Source organism: Lemur catta, chromosome 15 (assembly GCF_020740605.2).
Source record: "Lemur catta isolate mLemCat1 chromosome 15, mLemCat1.pri, whole genome shotgun sequence".
Taxonomy (NCBI): domain Eukaryota; kingdom Metazoa; phylum Chordata; class Mammalia; order Primates; family Lemuridae; genus Lemur; species Lemur catta.
In genome coordinates this window covers 42,328,192-42,348,983 of record NC_059142.1, presented here as the reverse complement: position 1 = coordinate 42,348,983, position 20,792 = coordinate 42,328,192, and the positions used below count along the sequence as shown (strand labels likewise).

Here is a 20,792-nt window from a genome sequence, read left to right as displayed (position 1 = left end):
CATTAACATACAAAGTCAAACTGTTTGGGGTCAATTAAGTTGACTGAGGAGTTTGAAAAAGAACATAGATAGATCATTGGGAAGATATTCCCAAGAACCCCTACAAAAGGATAATTGTTAGGTAATAATCAGAGTCTCCCTGGCAACTTAATTTCATCCTGATCCTTTTCCTTTCTCCAACTGCCATTTGATACCTTCTTAATATGGCCACTTTGAACAATCAGTGAAGTTAGAACAACATAGAATCGAATCCTAGGGCTGAAAGGACTATAAGATCATCTGTCCGTATCTTACATTCAAGCAAGTGCCATGTAAGGCATCTTTTAAAAAAGCCGCAACAACAAAAATCAATGACAAAGACTGTTAACAGCTGTTTCACCTCACTTGGTAGCCCATGTTTCCAGCTATAATCTAATTTTGCGTACTCCCAGACAGTGAGGAAATTTTTTCTTCCATCCAGCTGAAGTAGTTCTTTTACTTATATACTTTTTTTCATGCTTTGTTTTATAGATATGAACTGACCAAGAGTTGTGAGAAAATCAGAATTAGGGAAAAGAAGCTTGAGAATTGAGGTGCTACCTAGTAAAGACAGCTCGGGGTGTTCTTTCACGTTGCTCCTAGAGGCTCACTCTGTAAAGATGTAGCATGTAGCATAGAATTACTTCAGTTTTTCTTTAAGAAAAAGACTGGAGAGAAAAATATATTTAAAAAGAAGAAGACTCCCAAGAAATGTTAAGTTTGAGAAGTTAGTGTAAGTTGTTTGTGCAGGTGGCAGAAAATTGCTTTTGTAGGGTGCTTGAAATGGAGGAAGCAGGACTTGTAGCAGTGTTCCAGCCATATACACGGAAACGTCAAGACAAATACTCTGCATGAGAGTCTTTGAAATTAAGAGTGAAAGAGAGGGAAATGTTATTTGATGTAAAAAGAACTTAGAATATCATAGTCTGTTTATTCTTAGAATATCATAGTCCATTTATTCTCAGGTGAAGCCAGTAGTATCTGTCCTTTAGAGGAAAATCTGGATAGAATAACTCAGACCAGTAATTTTCCTAGAGTAGGTAGGGGCTGTTTTGTTTTGTTTTGTTTTTTGTTTTCCCTCTAAAGGGAACCCTTAAGCCACTTCTTCTGGTGAAAATTTATATAATAGCCCTTGGAATCTCTAGCCATTGAATGTCCCATTTATTTATTGAATAGCTTATTCTGTTTGCATTTCCCTCAGTCATGTATCCCTTTACTTGTTCAAAAGTAGTAGTCTTTGCAGATGGTAAATTACTCCATTGCTCTCCACCAGCTGCTAGCTTCTACCTCAGATGTATTCTTGAGATGTGGGTGGATGGCCCTAGTTTTTCTATAAAGTTTTTAAAAAGTACTTTAGGCTTCTAGGCTTCTGCAGATCAAAGCTGCTTTGTAAATATGAGATATTATCATTTTTATTATTTTAATCTCTTGCAAATTGACTTGAGGGGGGAAGGCAATATGTGCTGATTTTAGAGGCTTAAATGGTTAAATTAATGGCTTAATAACTTATGATTTAATCTTTAAATTGTTAAAGCCTTTCAAGGTAGAGTTTTAGATGAGTAGAAGGCTAAGGAATATAAAAATAAGTGGCTATACAAGCTTATTCAAAATTGTTTAGATTCATGATTCACTGTCTGGATCATCTGTGTACTCTTAAAGTTACAAAAATTATTTCTGCTTCCGCAGTATAATAAATTCGTATTAGACTTTTTGCTTTTCCTTGGGGGAAAAGTATTATTCACTGTAACTAAAGTTCAGAAAAGAGAAAAAAATGAATGTCTTAGAAATATATTAGAAATATTACAAAAGCTTTCCCTGCAAATAGTTTTCACATTGTTACTTAATGATATGTTGACAAAAGCCTGAGGGCCCAAACCAGTCTAAAGATACTAAGTCTTCCAGGTTGTTTTTGAAAATGAAATATAAATGCCATTCTTTAGTATACATTCTAGTCTGCCTCCCACTTCTTCATTTTTAGTGTGAGGATGGAAAGAAGATGTTTTAATTTTTTTTTTCAGAGCACAAATAATTTGTAATGTTTTATCATCCTGGAGAAAACATTTATTTTCTTGTAGCTTCTCCACCCCCCAAAATATGTAGCTTTTCCTAATTATAAACATAATTTAGAAAATATAGAAAAGAACATAGAAGAAAATAAAAATAAATCCATATTAGTAATTGTCCTTCAATTCTCTTTTCTACTCAGACACACACACACACACATAACTCTTATGTGTCAAGCATAACATTGAACATAGTGTTTTAAACCTGCTTTTTTCACTTAAAATATTATGAACTGTTTTCAGTGTCACTAAAACTTTTTCCAATATCATGTTAAATTAATAGCTGCATAATATCCGTTTAAACAGTCCCTTTTTGTTGGACATTTAGGTTGTTTCCAGTTTTTTCACTGTCATAAATAAACCCTAAACTAGGGAAATTCCTACTCCTCATTTTCTTATTAGATTTTTATTAGATATAGTAGCACCATATGACGGAGAAACTTAGCATAGGATTCAAACAGATCTGAATTTGAATCTCATCTCCACCACACTTAACCAGCACCGTGACCTTGGATAAGTCACTTAAACTATAAGCCACTATTTTCTCATCTGTAAAATGAAGATAATGTTAGTAGCTGCCTCATAGGGTTTTTATGAGAATTAAATGACATGGTAGTTTATGTAAAGTATCACATAGTGCCTGGGACATAATATGTACTCAGTAAAGTGTAGTGGTTATTTTTACTTGTCATCACTATTGTACATACATTTCTGATTATTTCCTTAGTATACATTCTCAGAATTGGGATTGCTAAGATAAAAAATATTAACATTTTAAATATTTTTCATATATATTGCTATCAAAACTCTTATATAAAAATACTAATGATTTATAAAGCCCACCCCTTCAGAAAGTTGTACTAGTTTACACTTGTAGCCCCATCATATAAGAGTATAAGTTTCCTGGGATTCTCACCCACATTTGATGTTATTAAAATATTTTTTGTTAATTTGATAAGCAAAATGTTGGCATTGGATTATTTCTTTAGCTACATTTTAATGACTAAATGCTCAATTTTAAAGATTTTTCAAAATAGTTTGTGAAGCTCACAAATATTGTAGCGCATTAATTTTTGTTAAAGATAGGTGGTCTGAATTGGTTAATTCATAGAGCATCTTTATGTACCATTTTATTACTTAAACCAACAGATAAAGAGTTTTTGTTAGCAGAGAATGCTATTAGGCATGCTTTAATGAATATATAAGATTTTATTATAATTATGCTATTCTTTTTTGCAAGTGGATGGTGCTAAAATACATGAAAGTAGTTCATTCTCAATTAACTTAAAGTTCACCTTGTACTTCTCTTAATTTGCTTAATAAATCCTTTTCCCATAGATAAACTTCTCAGCACTGCCTAAGTATGTATGAGGTATTGTCCTCACATTCTGGGGGGAGATACCATGTGTTCCATTGTAGTATTTGAAGTATTCACAGATCTTCCTCTTCTCTCCCATTTTATGTTTGTTTCCAAAACTTCATTCAGTTTTTCAGTTTTAACTCCTCTATCCATTTGTGCGTCTATACTTTTAAAAAAAAATCTATTTTACTAGTTCTATTAGTGACATTAAATGAACCAAAGAACAAAGCAGGGGAATTTGATTTCAACTAATTACCTAATCTTGATGCTTTCTAAGTATACTATCAGTACAGAGATGAAATAGAACAATTGGATACAACTAAATATGACTAAATTGTTTGAATAAAGTTAAGTAAAAATAGTATTGATTTATAAAACTACACCCACTAATAACATGATATAGTCTTGTTTTCAAAGGATTGAAAATTAATGGAAGAAATTTCCTTTCCACTAGCTTTGCAAGAAAGAAATAATCTTCTTTGAATATCCTCCTGTAAATCCCACTGCAAATTGTAGTCTGCACAGAACAGAATCATAGTGCCTAATCCTCCTCTTTTCATGGTTTAGTCTATACAAAGAGCAGAGCTGGAAATTAGATCTTTTGACAGCAGTTACTAAGCAACAGAATTTGGATGTTTTTGGTTAACATCCTAATATATCATGTAGCTGATTTGTTGAAGTTTGTGCATGTATTAGCTGAGAGAAGAACACACTCCGGAAGTAACTACAGGTCCCTATGTGGCTGGGGGGTAGGCGTTTGTTGTTGTTTTGTTTAATACACTATGTCTTTTGGCACTTGTATCTGTGTGGCATACAAAGGAGGTGGTACAGAACTTTCAGACCTTGTGACTTTTTATGTTATTAAAAATACCCCATTCTGTGGCTCATGTTATATGAAAATGTAAGATTTTTTTTCCTGAAAAGCAGAAAGAACAAATAAAAGATTTTAAGGTCATTCCAGGAAGCTTTAGTGCTTTGCCAAAAGTTTAGGTCCACTTCCTGAGGCAGTTTCATTAGAAGACAGCTAATGTCTGCTTGGTCTACTCCCAAGTTATTTTTAGAAACTAGAGATTATTACAGATAGCACCAATTTAAATTTGCTCATTTACATTTTTATATGCTACCAAATATGATTAGAGTATGCTTTCAGCTAATCACTGACAGATTTACTACAGTAGAGATTTTCTATGCCATCAGATTCCTACGGTCATCAGATTTCTCCTAACTAGGTACTTCACACAGACTACTTCAGAATTGAGATGAACTCTTTCAGGCCCCAAAAGAACCAAAAAACTTGGCTTCCCTCACCTAAGAGCACTAAGGAGGTCACAGACGATGGAGGACAGAATCTCCTTAGAGCGTGCTTTGCTGTGGCTTATGATCCTGAAAGGCTGGGATTAATGGAGCTAATGCTGGCGTGTTCCCATTTGTATTCATGTAGACTCCAGAGCCTGCAGCTGCTGCCCCTCCCTACGTACAGGTGGCTCCCAGCTTGGCTGAAGGTTCCAGGAGTGTGCTCTGTGTCTTAAAAGCTTGATGAGCACCATATTCAGGCCTGCTCCTAATCCCTATGTGACAGGAGCCTGCTTCTCCCTCGGTGCTCAAGAGTGCACCCAGCATATTCTCACCTTGAGCCCAGACTCCCCACATTCTGGGTTGTCTCTCATGACCCTCAAGCTTGTATCATACTGTCTGTCTTTGCATGTGAGAGAAGTGGTACTATAGACTTTAATGGTTACAATCTCATATGCACAGCTAGAAACAAACTATGGGACTCTTTTCTAGAGATGTTCCTCATCCTTTGTGAGAGTCCTCTCATTATTTCGTGAGACTCATGCTGCTGATGCCATTCTTTCCCATATTGTTTCCTTCTTCAACTCTGTCCATATTTTTTTCTTTAGCCTTCTCTTGCAGACTTCCCATCTGACTTTAAGACCCTAATATATTGTCTGACAATCTTACCCGCTCTACAGGAAACTCCCTGATAAAACTGGGATGTCCCTATATTCTTTAGACTAATTTTTTTAAAGAATCTGTAAGGCACAGCCCTTTCCTCCAGCTTCAGCCCTCCTGGCTGCCTCTGTGTTGAGGCATCATTTGATCTGGAGCAGGCACTGTGTATCTGTGTGCTGTTACTGATGGTGAGTTTGTACTGTGCTAACTAGGGCCGTTTGTACAATTTTACTTTTCTTGCATCTTTCTTTCTAGTACTTCTCCTCTATTTTGGGTTTATCTACCTAAAGTTGTAAACTTTCCTGGCTCAGTATGTAAATATCTCACTTAGACTTTAGTTTGGCAGCTAATCCCATGTACTTGCCAATCAAATCTTCTTAGTGAGTGTTCTACTGGGGCCTAGGCCAGGATGCCAAGAGTGAAAGGGGCTGAGGAGACTAGGCAGAAATCATGGATTCAGGACAAGAGTGCTGACCTCAGACTACACTAGAGACTAGATAAGGAAGAGAACGTATGTATAAGTGAAAGGGGTGTGTGTATGTATATTTAAATTAGAGCAGAGTAGCTACCCAAAGGAGTTTCAGTTGACTGGTTAATTGAAACTAGTCAAGTTACAACTGGAATTATACAGCCTTTGTCATGGTTAGTATGTCGTTAAGAGAGTTTGCTGTGAGTTCTCCTCTCTTTCTGATAGTAATTAGTACACTGAGAGCTGTCTGTAAAAAAACAAAACCCACTACTTTACGTTAATGACTGCTGTAGGTATTTTTTTTCTAAAATGTTATAGGTAGCCCATGAAGTCAACTGTGAAGTGCTTTGTGAATTACAGTATCTGAGATAAGTTGGTGGAGCTACATACTACGTAGCAATTTATCATGTTTAGACCCCAGCAATGTCCTGAGTAAGGTCCCTGTAATCACATAAGGTATACTTTGTTCTGAGAAGGAAGAAGGTCTGATTTAGGAAAAATGGAGAGCTACTGCAGCCAACCAGGCAGTGGTGCCCCAGGGCCCTGTGGCTCTAATCTGTGATCTCATAGCCTGATGGTCAGAATTATATGTTTGCATCAGAGCTTTTAATAGAATTCTGAAAAATGTTTTGAAAAGCAAAGCATTATTTTCAGTGATTGCCTGAATCTCCTGAGTTATGAGATACCACATTGGCTGCTGTATTGGTCCAGACTTTGAGAAAATAACAGAGAACCACTGCAGAACTTCTTCCAAACATTTCAGTTGTCTTGAATGCACTAATTCAAAGCCAAAAGGAACCATCATTATGTATCAAGAGACTGAAATAAATATCTTATTCTTCTCATTTTCTCTTCTTTTTTTTTTTTTTTAGTGGAGAGGAGATAAAAGTCTCTTCCTGCTCCTTAAATGCACTCATCATCCATTTTCAAACCAGTTTCCCCTCTCTTTTTTATTTCAGTTTCCAAACCAGGAAGGATCCTTAACTCCAGTTTCTCACTCATCACCACACCCATTCATTCACCAAGTCTTTTTAGTTCTACCTCCTAAATATCATTAGAATCTGTCCACTTCTCAGCCTTCTCAGCACCCCTACTCTTAGGCCACCATTATTTCTAATGTGGAATTCCACAATCTCAAGCAACTATTACTCCCTTCTAATGCTTTTCGATACGTCAACCAGAAAAATCTTTCTAAAACATAAACTTGACATGTCAGCCTATTGCTTAAAACCCTTTAGTGGCTTTTTATTGCCTTTATAATAAAATTTCAACTCATGAAATTTGTGAGACCCTCCACCTCCAGGTTCCTTCATCATCTTTCTGCTTCATCTCGTCCACCACTCTCCCCCACATCAACACCAACATCTCTTCATTATTCCTGAATTTTTTCATCTCTGTCCCTCTTAATATTTAGTACACTCTGCTTAGAACACTTTGTTTCCCCCTTTCATAATTATGAAAGGCAGTGAGATAATAAATGGCTTTGCTTCCTTCCAGATCTTTGATGATGCGTACAAATCCCAGCTCAGTTGTGTGGTTGTGGATGACATTGAGAGATTACTTGGTAAGTCCTTACTTCTGACATTGTACTATCTTTCCCACATTAAGGCTAATGTCTCAAAAATTACAGGAGAAAATTGACAAGTGTTTATAAACTATAAAGCAATAGAAATACCTTTCTTTGTCTTACAAAGAAATGTAACATTATCTCTCATATCTGACATCAATGATAGTATTTATGTTAATATACCCTGTTACCGTAACTCCATTATAAACTGCTTTCCTGTAAAGGCCCATGTCTTATTTTGTATCTTCCTGTGTTTGCCATAATAAATGATTAGTAAGTTTCATTGACAGATGTTTTTACAATTTAGTAACTATGAGCTGCATATAGCTCAGAGGTCCACTTGAGAACTTTGACAGAACTAATGAAAGAAAGGTTTAGGATCAGAGTGAGATCCACAAATTCACCAAAACACTTGGAACAGAAGTTGTAAGCTCTCTGTACCTCAGTTTCTGCTCTTGCAAAACAGAGACTGTAATCCCTTCCTTGCTTCTCCCACAGAGTAATTGTGAAGACAAAAATGGGATAATAAATGTTGAAAACATTGAAAGTTCAAAGTGCTCTGTAGTAATTTTTTAAAATATTTATTAATCTCCTATTATGAAGTACACTCTTACAGGATACAAACATAAATACGACTTAGTCCTTGCACTCAACTCATAAGAAGTAAACTCCAAGTAAATGCCAGAAAGCTGCTGTTACTCTTAATTTTATTTCATTGTAAAATGAAATCAATCTGGCATAAATTCATTATAACAATGGCTCAGGATGGGGTACTTAACTCTTTTGAAATAGAAACCCACCTGGTGACTTAATAAGTATCTGAAAATACTACCCAGTACCTGATTAATCCCTTCTTCCTTAAGCTGTCTATATGGTATAGTAATGATTTCAAGTTAACTGTTCTTATTACATTTTTCCCATTATTTTCAGACTTGCTTTAGGTCTTCTGTTACTTATTTTCTAAGGTTTTTGGCAATGTTTGTTATAAAGCAAAGCAGGTATATCTGTGAGGCCTCCTTAAATTGATAGTTTTATCTAGTGAACTGGGTTTTTGGTCTGCTATATTTTATACATCTCAGCCTAGTTTATAGGATTATTTCTTTAAAAGCTTTTGGGCACATACTCATAGCTCTGCGTAAATTCCTTTATCTTAACACAATTGAGATGTGTGGTCATAGCAACACTACTATGTAAGGAATGTGTGCCCTCTCAGTATATTTTCACTTATATGAATAGTTATTATCTGTACTTGCTTGTTCATTTATTCAACAAGCATTTGCTGAGCCCTTACTACTGTGCTAGAATTATTAGGGTCTCAGAAAAATAAGATGCTGCCTGTCCGTTATAACATACACAGGCAAAAATTAATGCAAAGTAGAATGTGCTATTCTGAACATCTGGATATTCAGAAAATGGAGGGGTCACATTTTGACTTCAGCGGGCTGATACCTACAGGTAGCTCTAAGCACAGGGCAAGGATGCATATGCAAAATGCAGAGAAAGCTAAGGAGGTGACATTTATGTTGAATCTGGAGGTATTGGTAGAAGTCTAACACGGAGAAAATGTCCTTAGAAAGTTTTCTGTTCTTCACCATCTGAGAGCCAGTATTAGTGGCTATACCCTCATTTCAGTTTTATTAAAACTCCTTGCTTATCATTTTCCCCTCCACCCATTTTCTAGCATCATATTTTGTTGTCAAAGTACTGAATTGCCATAGTTTGCAGTAGTTTCTTAGACATGCTTAGTAAATACACCTGGGGGTCTTTTTCCCCATTAGGTTATTGGAGATATTTTTTGTTATTATAGATAGTTGCATGGCTTTTATTTAGGACTGTGTTTACTCTTGATGCAAAAAAATCTGAATGTTTGGGATATGTGCACGTGTAGATTGAATCTCTAAACACAGTAATGTTTCTCTTCTAGATTATGTTCCTATTGGCCCTCGATTTTCTAATCTGGTATTACAGGCTCTTCTTGTGTTACTGAAAAAGGCACCTCCTCAGGTAAATAATGATAAGAAGAAATATTTTTACAAATAGTTTTCCAGTAAATTGCCTATATTGGTACATTCTCCTTAAGCAGGTTATTATAAATATATAAAATTCTGTTGTTGAAGGGATTTTGAAAGGTCATTTGATCTGGCTTTCTGCTTAAGGGGAATTATTTTCTTAACAAAATCTTTTGAGTTCTTTTCTAAAAATATCAAAATCTCAGTTTTGATTAGTATTGATTTTGTTGTTTAGTGAGTTTACCACGTTACACATCCCTGCCCTCCTCCACCTCCTCAGGGAGATTATGATATTAATGTAGAAAGGATTAAATATTTGTTCCCATTTGTTTCATTTATCATTTCATAGGTTTTCCTAAAAATTTGTATTTGGGGAAATTGAAGTTTACTTCTTTTAGGCAGATTTAAAAAAATTTTCTTTTTATAGATGATCTTAAGTTATTTCTCTTGTGCCACACAGTGGTTTTGAAGAGTGAATTTATAGCCAAGATCTTGGTTCATGTGGTTGCATTTTTACTGATGCGGCTATTAGAATCTGGTGATTTTGATAGCTTAACAAATTCAAAACCATCCTATGAAGGTTGGTTAAATATGTTAATTATGTAGAGGCTGCCAGAGCATGTTTGGCTATGTCACAAGACCAAATTCTCTTGATTGATTCTGCATGTTGTAACCTCGAAGAAATGCCAATCAAAGGCAGACACAAAGGAGTTAAGCACTAACTTGAAACACACCTTAATGTTTGTATGGGAATTTCATATTTGAAGTTAAAGATACTAATCTGAATGGGAAATACTTAATGTTGAGCTGGTGAATCTAACTTTTAATTTAACAGTTAAAATTATGTGTGTATTTTACACTTAAAAGTTAAAGGACTTTCCTTGATTTTCTAGGGTTTTGGGTTTTTTTCTAACTTCTAGAGTAGTAAAATGAAACATAACCTACAACAGCCTTGAAAATTTGCTACAAATATACACTGTGGAAGGATTTTAAAATCATCTTAACATTGGCCATCATTCCCAGTAATTGGAGTTTTAACTTATACAAAGGCTGAAGTTAGAGAAGTGAGTATATTTATCCCTTCTCTGATTTCTTCAATACTTTTATAAATATGTAAAGAGATAAATCTAAAGGTGCTGAAACAAAAAGAATTTCTCCCCAGTATCTATATATATCTTACACAAACACAAAAATCTTCTGTAGGAAATCAGCATATTTAAAATTATTAGAATGGGGCCAGGCGTGGTGGCTCACGTCTGTAATCCTAGCACTCTGGGAGGCTGAGGTAGGAGGATTGCTTGAGGTCAGGAGTTGGAGGACAAGCCTGAGCAACAGCGAGACCCTGTCTCTACTAAAAATAGAAAAATTAGTCGGGTGTGCGTGCCTGTAGTTCCAACTACTTGGGAAGTTGAGGCAGGAGGATCGCTTGAGCCCAGGAGTTTGAGGTTGCTGTGAGCTAGGCTGATGCCACAGCACTCTAGCCAGGACAACAGAGCGAGACTCTGTCTCAGAAAAAAAAAATTAGAATGGGAATCTTTTTCTAGGAATTTAAACTTATATAATATTCAGCTTTTTAGCTAAAAAGAATTTATGTTAAAAGTCACTTGGGAGAAGGAAGAATAAATTTTCAATGCTATTTTGAACTTTTTTACATTGTTAAATACTATATACATTGATTTAAACAGAGATACATCCCCTAAGAGTTATTTGTAATCCAAAATAGATACCAATAGAAATAAACAGAAAATATTAGCAAATGACCTGCAACATTTTGATGAAAGATTTAAGAATAACCATTTCTATTTTATAAAAATGATTTTAAGGTTTTTGAGGAAACATCATCTTATGCTTTTAAATCTGACAGCGTCTGGCACAGAGGTTTATACATACCTGCTTCGCAAATAGCTTAGTCAACAATTTTTAAGTGTCTTCTCATTTTAGTGGACTTAAGTGTTTTAGAATTGCTCAAGTTTATATTTAGACAGGGTATGATTAGAACAAAAACATTAAAAAATAGGTGAAATTCAAATGGCCATAAGTACATGAAAAGATATTCAACATCATTAATTGCCAGAAAATTGCAAATCAAAACCAGTACAGTGAGGCACCATTTCACACCCACTAGGATGGCTATAATCAAAAAGTTGGATAAGGCCGGGCTCGGTGGCTCATGCCTGTAATCCTAGTGTAATCCTACCACTCTGGGAGGCCGAGGCGGGTGGATTGTTTAAGCTCAGGAGTTTAAGACCAGCCTGAACAAGAGTGAGACCCTGTCTGTACTAAAAATACAAAGAGATTATATGGACACCTAAAAATATATATATAAAAAATTAGCCGGGCATGGTGGCAAATGCTTGTAGTCCCAGCTACTCGGGAGGCTGAGGCAGGAGGATTGCTCAAGCCCAGGAGTTTGAGGTTGCTGTGAGCTAGGCTGACGCCATGGCACTCTAGCCCAGGCAACAGAGTGAGACTCTGTCTCAAAAAAAAAAAAAAAAGTTGGATAATAACAAGTGTTGGTGAGGGTGTGGAGAAATTGGAATCCATGTGTACTGTTTGTGAGAATGTAAAAATTATGCAGCCTTTGGAAAACAGTCTAGCACATTCCTCAAAAGATTAAACATTGAGTTACCACATGACCTAGCAATTCCACTCCTAGGTATACACCCAGAGGAAATGAAAACATGTCCACACAAAAGCTTATACATGAATGTTCATAGCAGCATTATTCACAGTAACCAAAAAGTAGAAACAATGCAAATGTTCATCATATAAAATCTGGTGTATCAATATAATGAAATATTATTCAGCAATAAAAAAATGCAGTACTGATACATGCACCAGCATGGATGAACCTTGGAAACATGCTAAGTGAAAGAATATAGTCACAAAAGACCACATATTATATGATTCCATTTATATGAAGTGTCCAGAATTGGCAAATCTATAAGGACAGAAATTAGATCAGTGGTTGCCTAGGCCTGAAAGGGGTAGATGGAAAGAATGGAAGGTGACTACTAATGAGCATGGCATTTCTTTTTGGGGCTGATGAAAACATTCTAAATTTGATTTTGATGATAGTTACACATATCTGTGAATATACTAAAAATGAATGAATTGTACATATTTAATGGTGTACAATTCATTTGTGGTGCTGTAAAGCAGTTATATTTTTAAAAAATGGTTTAAGAAGCTACTTAAATGATAAAAGGAGAATTATATAGGGAGTTAGAAGTAAGGGGTGAGCATCCAAGGTACATGGCCCAGCCTGGGAGAAATCCTAGAAACAGGAATTGGATCATTAAAAAGGATGTGAGAGGAATTTCTCTAAAGACTGAAGAGGAAGAATATAGAAATATGTAAGAAGTAAGAGTTCTGGTTGCCTTAGTGATTGGAAATGGCAGGGAGTCTCTTTTAAGGGACTACCAGCCTATCATTAATCAGAATTTGGTGACTCTGACCTGGACTGCTAGATGACCTGCTATATAAGTGAATCAGTGGCAGGAGAAATTAATATTTTTAATATTTCTAGTTGGCATATATTTAATAAAATAAAAATATGCTTTGTCTGTACCACCTTGCTTTTTAAAAGTAGTTTGCATTCTCTCAAGAAAATAAGGGGAAATTTTCAGATTGGTCCAGTGTCAGGAATAATTATCATTCTAAAGTGGAAGCATTCACTTCACCAAACCATTAGCATGGAGGTTTTTCAGATGTTCTCAATGAAATATTAAAGGTATATGCATCTAAATATTGTAGAAATGCATAGGGTGGTAGAAATTATTATTTATTACTGGTAAGAAAACAGAAAAGTTGTAGGCATTTTTCTTTAAAAGGAAGAATTGTACATGTATACAATGTATAATCATATCAGTCACAGAATCCTTAATTTTGCATTTGTTGTAATTCCAGCTTTCACACAGAAAAATTGTGTGTGCATGTGTGCATATGTTCAAATAAAAGAATCCCTCGGAGGCACAATGTTGTTATGTATCTAGATATTCCCTTTTCTACTTCTACCCCTCCCCCACCACTCCCTCCCTCCCTGTAAATTGGCTTATTAAAACTGGTTCACAAGCCCTCCTTTTTCCCTTTGTGATTGCCTTGGTCTTGGATTTTCAGTGTAGAACTAAAAATTCAAGTCAGATTTCAGTTACTAGGATAATTTTCTTTGAATTTTAAATTTTTCTAAGTAAATGCATAGATTTTTAATGAACCTGGTATTCAGTGGATTTGCTTTAAATTTAGCTAGAGAGTTAATTTCATGATTGATTTATTAGTCCTTTGCAAGTATAAAAAGTGGTATCTGTAGTTCACGAAGACTGAAAAACATCATCACATTTTGTTTAGCATCTTTTTAAAACCAATTAAAAGCTTTTCTAAAATGGATTGAACAGGAGAAAATAAAACATGTTCCCTAGGTCTTTATTTCAATCAAGTTTCCCTGTGTTCTGCAGGAGAAGAGATCGAGGGGGGATAGAAAAATTGAAAAGGGCTGTCCCAGCAGGGAGCCAAGCTGGAGAAAAGGGCTTCTCTGAGAACTCAGCAGCAGCAGCTAAGAAAGCTCCCAGCCTGCTTCATCTACATGCAGAGTCACACAAGGCATGGGGGTGCTCACCGTCACACAGAGATTTCACATGTGCTTCCCTGCTGATTCCTGTGAAAAGCTAACAATTGGCTTGGAGGGTAAAAGACCACTGCAGTTCACCCTCCCTGAGCTGGACGTACAATTTGGCCAGTGTTAGGAAATGTCCGGCTTAGCAGTGAGAGGCTTGAAGACACCCCTCCTTCCAGTGAGATTCCTAAAGCCGTCTCTTTCACTTGATGACACTGGGGCTCTTTTCAAGTTTTGCAGATTTATGGAAGTTGAGGAGGGGAATGTGCTTTTTAAGATCAGGAGGATGAAAGCCATCATCTTAATACCAAGGAGGAAGCAGTAGCAGTAAGTGGTAAGGCCAGGTAACTACCTGCAGCCTACAGCACCAGTGCTTGCTTATTTTCCTCAGAGATCTCTTTTGCTACCTTTTTTTTTTTTTCTTTTCCTTTTTGGGAGACAAAATGAAATGTCTAAGAGGGAACTAACTCCTAGGCTGCCAAATGACATGACTTCTCAGTTTCCTCAACAAGTGTGAGAGTAGTTAGCTCAGTTGCCTGACTATTTAATACTGGGTTTACTTGACACTTTTGGGAAGTAAATTGGAAGACCTCATCAGAATGTAATGGCATAGCCTTATAATTTATGGAGAATCAATACTTTTTCAGTTTAGTGCTTCCCAACATTTTTAAGTCATTGCACACAGAAAATGATAACATCTGATGATACATTTGGGTAAGAGGATGAGGCCACTCACAGCTGGCCAAGGGCCCAGCCACACAGGTACCTACCACCTCACCTTCCCAACTGCTAGGAGGAGTTGATATCTTAGTCCACATTTAATTCATTTGCAACTCACCAATTGGAATACTCTTTGGAACTTTAAACTTTTACAAAAGAAGAATATCACTCCAGATCCACGTCAGTAGTACCGAAGTAGAACTCAGACCTAACAGTTGTTAGGGTTTTAGCTAAGTTTTATAAAGTTGTTGAAAAAAATAACTTCTTCACTGCTCCAGCACCTAGGAATATTACCTAATAAGCTGAACCAATAAGAAACTGTTAGCATACTCAGGATGGGAATTCAGGCAGACATACTTGTTTCTCTGTGGGTTTCATTTTAACATCACCAGTCTCTAAACAAAATTGCTTTTTATGTAATCCTTATATGGCATCTTAGTTTAGCTTACTTCAGATATATTATTAGGAAGTCTTGGTAATATTAAGCAACTCTTCAGACTTTAGGTTGCTTAGTGAAATAAGCAGATAATGGAAGAGACTCCAAATGATGCAAGCCTAAACATGAGTATCTCTACATCTGTCTGTTCAAAATTAACTCTGGCTAATGACTACAATATGACTCAATAAGATATATAACCACTTTAGGAAAGAGGTTTAGTCATTTTGCCAGACACATTAATTGTAATCACTGATGTGGTGACTTTTGCATTGGACTTCATTTTTTTATTTAAAAAACGATGATTGACAATTTAGTGGCCCAATTTTCCTACTTATTAAGTCAGTGACATTACATGGCTACTACATTTTCCAAAATTCTCTTCAGGTATTCTTTGCTTAGTATAGTAGATTTTCTTGGAAAGTCCTATGTGAATTGAATATATGTATTTATATGTATAATACCTATATTCGTAAATTAATTTCAAATACATCAAAAAAACAGTGAAAGAAATTTGATGAATCCTTTTATAAAATATTGCTACAGCAATCTGCTGAATAAAACCAGATTTTTAAAATAGGATTTGTTTTTTTTTTTGAATCCAGACATTTAACTTCTAAGCCTTAATTTTCTCATTTGTAAAATGGGAACATTTTTATAAATTGTTTAAGTTGTGAGGATTAAATAAGATAAATATTTATTGTGGTTTTTATACCTGCAAAGCACAACTCAATTATTCGTTTCAAAGAAAACTGACTCGGTCTTTCCTCACACAAAAATTAAATAAAAGCAACAGAATAAGCAACCCGTAACAAAGGAGCTAGGATCAAGGTGACTACTGCTGAAGAAACCAACCCTGAAAGTGTCGCAGAAAGAGCACAGTGGCTCCCTTTTCCTCCAGCTGCTAGCCATCTTGCTCCTAATGACCCTGCCAGCCCTGAAGGAAAGACCCTTTAGTGACCCTTCCTCTGTGTGAATGGGCCCATGTCAGAAACTGCTACATAACTGTCAGATCACCTTTTATGTAAATCCTCAGTTACTGTCATAGTGTGATTTCAGGTATAAAGAAGAAAGGACTGGAGGAGATATGCCAACACTGTTGATTGTAATTCCCTTTATATCAGTGGGCCTCCAAACTTTCTGAACACATGCCCCTACCAGTAAAAAAATTTGAGTTCATTCCTGCAGTATTTTCATACATGTATTATTCTATGAGATGCTCATTTTTAAAACATATACAAAAAAATTTTTAAAGAATGAAATTAAAAGGAAGTTCTATTTCTTCATCTTAAAAACAACTGCTCTATTTTATTTTTTATTTATTTATTTATTTTAAGAGACAGGTTCTCGCTCTGTCACCTAGGCTGGAATACAGTGGCGTGATCATAGCTCACTATTGCCATGAACTACTGGGTTCAAGCAATCCTCCTGCCTCAGCCTCCCAAGTAGCTAGGACTACAGGCACACACCACCACACCCAGCCAATTATTTATTTCTTATAAAGACAAGGTCTCACGATGTTGCCCAGGCTGGTCTCAAAGTGATCCTTCTGCCTTGGCCTCCCAAAGCACTGGGATTATAGGTGTGAGTCACTGTGCCTAGCCTGCTCTATATCAGATGATAGGATTATAGGTTATTTTTTTCTGCTTTATTGTTTCCTGTATTTTACAAATTTTGTACAATAAGGATATATTGCTTGGGTAACCAGGAAAAAATGAAAACTTAGTGTATACACAATTATTTTCATTTTTGACTTAGCAGCATAACTATCAAAATGTTTTAATTCCATTACTTTGGGACTAATTTGCTGTTTGACCAGCAGAGCTAAATGAGTCCACCTTTGTATCTAAGCTTGTCTATGTGTGATATATTTTTTTAACCTTGTTTTTTCTTTTAGGACTGATTTAATTTAATGTCTATAAGACATCCTGTGGTCCTGAGAGTAAACATGTGACAGTGCTTCTGACTCTCACAGTTGTCCTGGGAAACCCACCTGGCATTTGGCTTGGTGCAGTGCTTCCAGTCTAAACTTACAATGGTTAAATGCCAGTGTGACTAACGTTGGCCAAGACAGATAGTGACAATTGTCTTATGTTTCATGGAAGGGAGATAGGAAGTTTCTTTTCCACCCACAAATATTTCTTTTGGCTGTGCATGGTGGCTCACACCTGTAATCCCAGCACTTCGGGAGGCTGAGGTGGGAGGGTTGCTTGAGCCCAGTAGTTTGAGACCAGCCTGGGCGACACAGTGAGACCCCATTTCTACAAAATTTCTGAAATTAGCCAGTTGTGATGGCACATGCCTGTAGTCCCAGCTGCTTGGGAGGCTGAGGCAGAAGGATCGCTTGAGCCCAGGAGTTGGTTGCAGTGATCTATGATTGCGCCACTGCACTCCAGCTTGGGTGACAGCAAGATCCTGTCTCAAAAAAAAAAAAAAGGTATTCTTTTGACATGCAAGTTTGAAATAATACTTTAAGGAACATCTGCCTTTATTAGGATGTACATTTAATAAGCATTTATTCCACACTATAGAAATACAAAGATGAATAAAATATACTTGCCCTCAAAGGACACATAATCCAGGACCACCTGTTCAGTTGTACAGTTTGTACATAAGGTGTGCACAGGTCAGGTGGCAAGTGGAGATTAACACCTAGCCCACATCCTGCCCACCAAGCAATCCATCCTGGTTTGGGACTGAATCTGCCTTAAGTAGGGTTACCAGATTTAACAGATAAGAATATAGTATGCCCAGTTAAATTTGAATTTTAGGAAGACATCAAATGACTTTTAGTATCAATATATCCCATTTCGAGGGCATACTTATACTCAGGGCTTTATCTGGCAGTCCTAGCCCTGAGGAAGAGGTAAAGAGGTGCCTTTTTGCTCAACCAGATGACTGCTTTTTTCTAATTCATACACCTAGGAGGATTGTTGTTTTTTTTTTCTCCTTCATGCAGAGACTAACTGGTGTCCTTGTCACAATCCACTGTAGGAAAAGGAGGCGAAAACATCATGCATGTAGTTAGATTTTATATGTTATGCAGTTCCAGTGGATCACAAAGGAAAGTGTGGTCCATTTTATCTGGGAAAATCTGCAAATGTTTCACAAATAGTAGTTCTTGATCCTGGTCTCGAAAGATGAGTAAAAGGAAAATTGAATCAGGGCCATTATGCCATGCTAGGGAATTCCAGCTCTGCAGCAGTGGGGAGAGACAGTGAATGACTTGCCTAGGCCAGAATTGGCAAGTTTTTATTATTTACATACAGAATAATACTTGGGAATTTGAGGATATGTTTTGTTGACAATTTTATTTTTTTTTTCTTTTTTATTTTATTCAATAGACACTGTGCCTGAGGAATGTTTACAATTTTCCTAAGCTTCCTATGACATATTTGGTTTCACTGGAGGGGAAGAACAGGAATTCATAAGAAATCATAGGCTTCATTTTTTCCAAATAACCGAAGCTTAACCTCTTCGAATGTCAATTGTTGTTATCCTTTAACCTTTTTTAAGAGGAAAAAAAATTTCCACATACATCCTTGGTGTCTGAGTAAAGTATAATAAACACTTTGTTAATGAATGTTAATGAGTAAGGATCGTCATCACAAACCATAGTTGTACAGGTCAGTGGTACCACGAGTGGGACTCAGCATGAACTGTTGGAATGTATAGAACTCTGCTGCGGTAGTCATTAGGCCCAGTGTGCCCTGTTTATTGAGTTTTTTTTGCACCTTTTCTTTTTTTTAATGGTTTTGCTATCAGCTGTTACTTGCAAAATCCAAGTGAGTGCTATCAGTCTTCCTGCCTTTGATGATTCCTTGTTGTATATAATTTGCTGCTTTCATCTGCTATGAACTAAAACAGGCAACCACCAGGATTCATGAGCTGTTCCTTTGGGAAGAGTAACTAGGCTATGATAAGAGCTGGAGGAGCTTTCCTGAGTGCGAGGCCATGTTATGACTTTTGTGGGTCCCTTCCTCTGTAAAAAAAAAAAATGTTTAAAGTACATTTTACACCTGTTGGTATCAAGATGAATATATTACTATAATATTTTAAAACATTTCTTTTACCTAGAAGTTGTTCCTTTCCTGATTTTAAAAGAATTAGAATATTTTTGTGAGCCCTCAATGTTTTATGGGCCCTGGGCACTGTGCGTAATGGGTCAGTCACCCCTATCTATGAGGAAATTTACTTGAACCTCACATTATTTTGTTTTTTCAGTCCTATGGATTAAAGGATTTTTGCTTATTTCTTGGTTCTTGGCTGTGTTCTGGATAGTTGAAATTGTTTAGCAGATTGGCCTGCAGCTAAGTTAGGTGTCATTACTGGACATATTAAATCCATGTTCTGAAAAGTTGGGGCCTAAATGAGTAAAGTGAGTTGTGTAGGGTTTAACGAGGACAGGGTGGAGAGAAGGCAAGTTTTGAAACATTGTGAACATAAGAGATAATTGTAAATTGGCAGAAAACTCTGGAAAGCATTTTAATACAGAGAAGTGCTATGGGTAAAAATCACAGAGGTAGAAATTAAATTATAAAGAAGAATATTGACCTGATTAGAATACAGGGTTCAATTTAGGGCAGATCAAGCTAGAAGTTGAGATAGATAGGGAAAATCTGTGGATGCAAGGTAGGGGAGTTTGGATTTGCTAATTAATCTGTGGTCACCTTATTTAAGTTTCTAATGAGAGAGAGCATCTATAAAACCCTTCCTTTTGGCATTAAGAATACTGTGGCATGGTCAGTACAATTTTATTTTCTCAATTTATTTAACCTTTTCTCCTAAGAGCTCAAAGATCATTATTTCTAGGTGATATATCTCTGTAACTCATAATTAAGATATGAGCCATTGCTGATATGAGTTTTAAAATTACACAGATAAAAACAATGGACAGCAAAGCATAGTGAAAATGTCAGTGAGGCCTGAACTCTAGTTTCGGCTCCCTCACAGGCTGTGAAAGCCTCGGACAGATCACTTCACCTCTCACCTCAGGTGTCTCATCTACAACGTGAGAGAGAGAAGGACCAGGGGACAGAGAGAAACTAGGTAATCTTTATGAGTTGCTCCAAGTGTAAAATCTGATGGTTCAATGTCTTTCTCATAAATTGGTACTAAATATCACGAAGTAGTCCGCTTTTGCCTGTAGGAATTATTTTAAATTATCTTAAATTATCTGGGGTTAAGTTTCTTATTCGTGTCCAATCTGCATCGTGAATTCTCCTCCTTGTTGTCCTCTGTCCTGCTTGCAGCACCAGGAGGGAGGTTACAAAGAAGTAGACTAAGAATTTGCTTCAGGGTAAAATCTAATGGAGAGTTTAAGTGTAGTTTTCTGCCTAGTTGTATAGCATGATTTATTTGAAACATCCTTCCTTTGGTATGCAACTTAAACATTTAACTGCCAAAAGAAGAAGAAGAAGAAGAAGAAAGAAGTTATAGACATTCAAACAAGAGAAATCAGAAATGCATTCCTGATTCCTCTCCTTTCACTGTTCAGACTCCTGGTTATTTTTAATGGTCCATCAGTTTTTTCCCTTGGTTTGGGGAAACCAGGAGTTGAAGGGGATGCTTAATAGTACTTACTA

The 20,792-nt window shown here is 36.3% G+C and overlaps 1 protein-coding gene across 1 annotated transcript in view; it reads left to right on the top strand.

Moving 5' to 3' along the window:
* Positions 1-20,792, top strand: part of NSF (N-ethylmaleimide sensitive factor, vesicle fusing ATPase) — a 124,849-nt gene that overhangs the window by 89,510 nt on the left and 14,547 nt on the right. The window contains exons 16-17 of the mRNA XM_045525899.1: positions 7,361-7,427; positions 9,355-9,434. Of these exons, the coding sequence (XP_045381855.1) occupies positions 7,361-7,427; positions 9,355-9,434 (147 nt within the window). The remainder of the gene's footprint in view (positions 1-7,360; positions 7,428-9,354; positions 9,435-20,792) is intronic.